The 3445-nt window shown below is 47.3% G+C and overlaps 2 protein-coding genes across 3 annotated transcripts in view; one reads left to right on the top strand and one right to left on the bottom strand.

Moving 5' to 3' along the window:
* Window positions 1-577: 577 nt before the first annotated feature.
* On the top strand, window positions 578-1299 carry LOC125928132 (cytochrome c oxidase subunit 6A2, mitochondrial). The gene is made up of 3 exons (XM_049638723.1): window positions 578-707; window positions 897-1033; window positions 1151-1299. Exons 1-3 carry the CDS (start codon window positions 635-637, stop codon window positions 1229-1231), a joined length of 291 nt encoding a protein of 96 aa, XP_049494680.1. The 5' UTR covers window positions 578-634; the 3' UTR covers window positions 1232-1299.
* Window positions 1300-1375: 76 nt separating this feature from the next.
* The window catches only part of LOC125928126 (integrin alpha-D-like), a 74575-nt gene continuing 72505 nt past the window's right edge, over window positions 1376-3445 (bottom strand). The window contains exons 25-26 of one of the 2 annotated variants that reach the window (XM_049638710.1): window positions 3063-3173; window positions 1376-2590 (exon numbers count right to left, since the gene is read on the bottom strand). In XM_049638710.1, the coding sequence (XP_049494667.1) occupies window positions 2477-2590; window positions 3063-3173 (225 nt within the window). In that variant the 3' untranslated portion in view covers window positions 1376-2476. The remainder of the gene's footprint in view (window positions 2591-3062; window positions 3174-3445) is intronic. The other variant, XM_049638712.1, reaches the window with a different exon arrangement.

Raw genomic sequence — 3445 nt, 5'->3', positions numbered from 1 at the left:
ATAAACTTCATTTAAGGTATAAATTCTTATACATTTTACAGATTAAAAAACTGAGATTCAAAAGGTCACTTTATTCAATCTACAAATACTAAAAACCTGCTGTGTGACACCCACTGGGAATAGAATATTGAAGGAAAGGGGCGCCTGGGTGGCGCAGTAGGTTAAGCGTCCGACTTCAGCCAGGTCACGATCTCACGGTCCGTGAGTTCGAGCCCCGCGTCAGGCTCTGGGCTGATGGCTCGGAGCCTGGAGCCTGTTTCCGATTCTGTGTCTCCCTCTCTCTCTGCCCCTCCCCCGTTCATGCTATGTCTCTCTCTGTCCCAAAAATAAATTAAAAAACGTTGGAAAAAAAAAAAAAGAATATTGAAGGAAATAGTTCCCTGCAACTGTAAAAAGAACGGCATATTGTTTTTAAATGTCCCCTTATCAAAATAAGAGGCACCAAATGGCAGATGTCTAGAGAGAAGGACCTCAGGCCAGTAAAGGCCTCATTTTAAATATAGAAACCCCCTAAAAATAGCCACCTATGTTACAGACTCAACAGGTGATTGGCCCAAAAAGAAGGGAGTGGAATCTAGGCCGTGGTGAAGGAGAGTAAAAGGGCAGTTCACTGTTTCCAGCTTCTCTCACCACAATGGCTCTGCCTCTGAGGTCCCTGAGTCGGGGCTTGGCAAGCACAGCAAAGGAAGACCATGGAGGGGCAGGAGGTGAGTGGGGCTGCTGCCTGACCCTGTGGCTTACATACCTGTACCCCTCTCCCACCTGTCTGGCCTTCCGCGGTTCTGAGGACCGCCCCCCACTCCGCCTCCCCCCCACCCACCCTTTAACTGTAACCTTCAGAGGCCGTCCCTTCCCCACCTCTCTCTCATCTCTGCCTTCCCCCCACCCTGCTGTAGCCAGCACTTGGCGCCTCCTGACCTTCGTGCTGGCGCTCCCGAGTGTGGCCCTCTGCACCCTTAACTCCTGGCTCCATGCGGGCCATCGTGAACGCCCCAAGTTCATCCCATACCACCACCTCCGTATCCGCACCAAGGTATGCTGGCCTGAAGCCTTGGCCCCCAGAGCGGGAGCATGGTTCAGACGGGCAAGGGGTGCTGGGGGACCCCCTGGCCGGGACCTCGCTGACAATCTGCTCTCCGTCTATTCACAGCCCTACTCCTGGGGAGACGGCAACCATACTCTTTTCCACAACCCCCGTGTCAACCCTCTGCCCACCGGCTATGAACAGTGAATGGCCCTGAGGCCCCAGTGGATGCCCCCAGCCCCAATAAAGGTGTGAAAACTGTGTGTCCGCAGGCTCTCTGGGGACCAGGATAGCGGCTGGAGGGGCCTACAAGGAGTTCCACTGGGTGCATGCGCACAGTGCAGTCTGTGGTCTACATGCTCTTCCCAAGGCCATGATTTGGGAGGTGCTCCAGGGAACATCCTTGATGACTAGGTAGGAGATCTCCATCCTCCTTTTCTCTCACCTATTGATAATTAGGGCTATAGCCTGTAAAGGTCTTTCACATAACACTAACCTCACAGTAACTCTGGGAACAAGATATAATTTTGGTTCCCCTTCTCCAGAGGAGGAAATGAGATTCTCAGATATTAAAAGACTTAAATAAGGGCCCTCCTCAGAGGTCCCTGGAAACTAAGGGCTGCAGACTCTGAAGTACCACTTGTCTCTTGACATATATTCACAGCTTTTGTGAATTCTGGTTTTTGGAAACAACCCTGATTTCAAACAGAGGAACTACAGCCCTATCTGTGAGTCTTCATGACGTAGTTTTGGATTTGGAATATTTTAGCTATTCTCTATGACCACCCTTAATGAGTCTTCTGTATTAGTTTGGGAAATCATATGCTCCTTTCTGGAAGCCTGGCTCTCCTAGCCTCTGGGGATCTCATTCAAGGGAGAGATCGGTTCAAACAAGTTCAGGGAATTTCACTCACCTCTTAGGACAGTCTGCTCACTTGACATTACCAAAGAGCCTGAAGCCTGTGCTGAAACCCATGAGAAACAGACACATTGAGTTCTTCCTTTGGCTACTCCCCTGATGCTACATATATAGTGCCATTAAAAAAAAGATTATCTCAGGCCTCAATCACCTGAAAAAGTGAGTGAATGTTTTCTAGGCCCACAAGCAGGGTCCCTCAACTCTTCCTAGAATAGCACTCAGGTCCCTAAATTAAAGCTCTTTGATTAAAGAAGAATGTTTTATAAACATCTTTATTTAATATGGCAATTCTTATATATGAAAATTTATGCTGACATAATGCTTGCTTTTGTAAAAAGTGAGTCATCACTGAAGAACTCTGACAAATATGTTAAAATATAAAAACCTTTCAAATACCTTGAGAAAGTGGCTTAGCACCTGGTAAGTTGCTCAGTCCAGTACATATCTATACAGAAGTTATTCCCATGGAAATAGATTTGTAGGCAAAGTCAAGCCCAGCCAATAGGGGTAGATACAAACAGAAAAGTGAATTATTAGGACAAAGGCAAATTTGAGGCCTCACATTGGACATCTTCCCCACTGAATGTGGCAGTGTCGTCAGGTTTGTTATCCAGCATTTCTTTGTACTGACGTTTGAAGAAGCCAAGCTGTGAGGGGAAGTAAATCAGAAAAGCTGGGTAAGAGGGCAGGGAAGAAAGTTGGGAGTAGGAAGAGGCTGAAGGAGAAGAGAAGTTGTCTTGCATTTCTGTGCCAGAACACTTATGTGAACAACAGCTATTGTGTATTATCTACTGTGTGCCAAGCACAATGGTTATGCATATAACCTATAGTAAAACAGCATAGATTCATAGGCAGGCCTATACACATACCCTGTCCTCGTTTCTGTCTCACTTCAGCTACTTTGTAGATATAGGCATGATTATCATTTCAAAAATGAGAAAACAAGTTCAGAGAAGTAGAGCAAATTGCTTGACATTAAAGAGTGAGCAAGGCAGAGCCAAAATGCACACACAGGCTGGCCTGGCTCCATTGTCTGAGTTCTTTCCACTATACCATCCTTTCTCTGAGAGGGCTTGGGTTGTATGCTGCTGGTGTTGAGAGTGGGATTAAAACACTCACCTTGTAGAGGATGGCTGTGATGAGAGCCAGCAGCAGCAGTCCTCCCAAAGAGCTGCCCACAATGAGGGGAATGGGATCATACACCTCATGCTTATCTAGCATGATCTCCATCTAATTTGGGAATTAGAAAGCATCAGACTTTTTGCTGTCCCAGACTCTTCCCAGGTTTCCCAACCTTTAGCTCTCTCCCCTCCTTCCTTTACTCCAAGGGGTGACATACAGAAAAACTCATGGGCGTAAGGACAACCCTCCTGCTGAGAGACCTTCATCCTTCCTCCCTCCAGGCTTGTGAGTCTCCCATAAGGCACCACAGATTTTGCATTAGGAGCCCTCTTACCAGCCTGGCCACTGCCTACCACACAGTCACTACCTGAGCACTCAAG

Source organism: Panthera uncia, chromosome E3, assembly GCF_023721935.1.
Source record: "Panthera uncia isolate 11264 chromosome E3, Puncia_PCG_1.0, whole genome shotgun sequence".
Classification (NCBI taxonomy): domain Eukaryota; kingdom Metazoa; phylum Chordata; class Mammalia; order Carnivora; family Felidae; genus Panthera; species Panthera uncia.
Note: the sequence above shows the minus strand (reverse complement) of the source record. Positions and strands in the feature narration are given on the sequence as shown.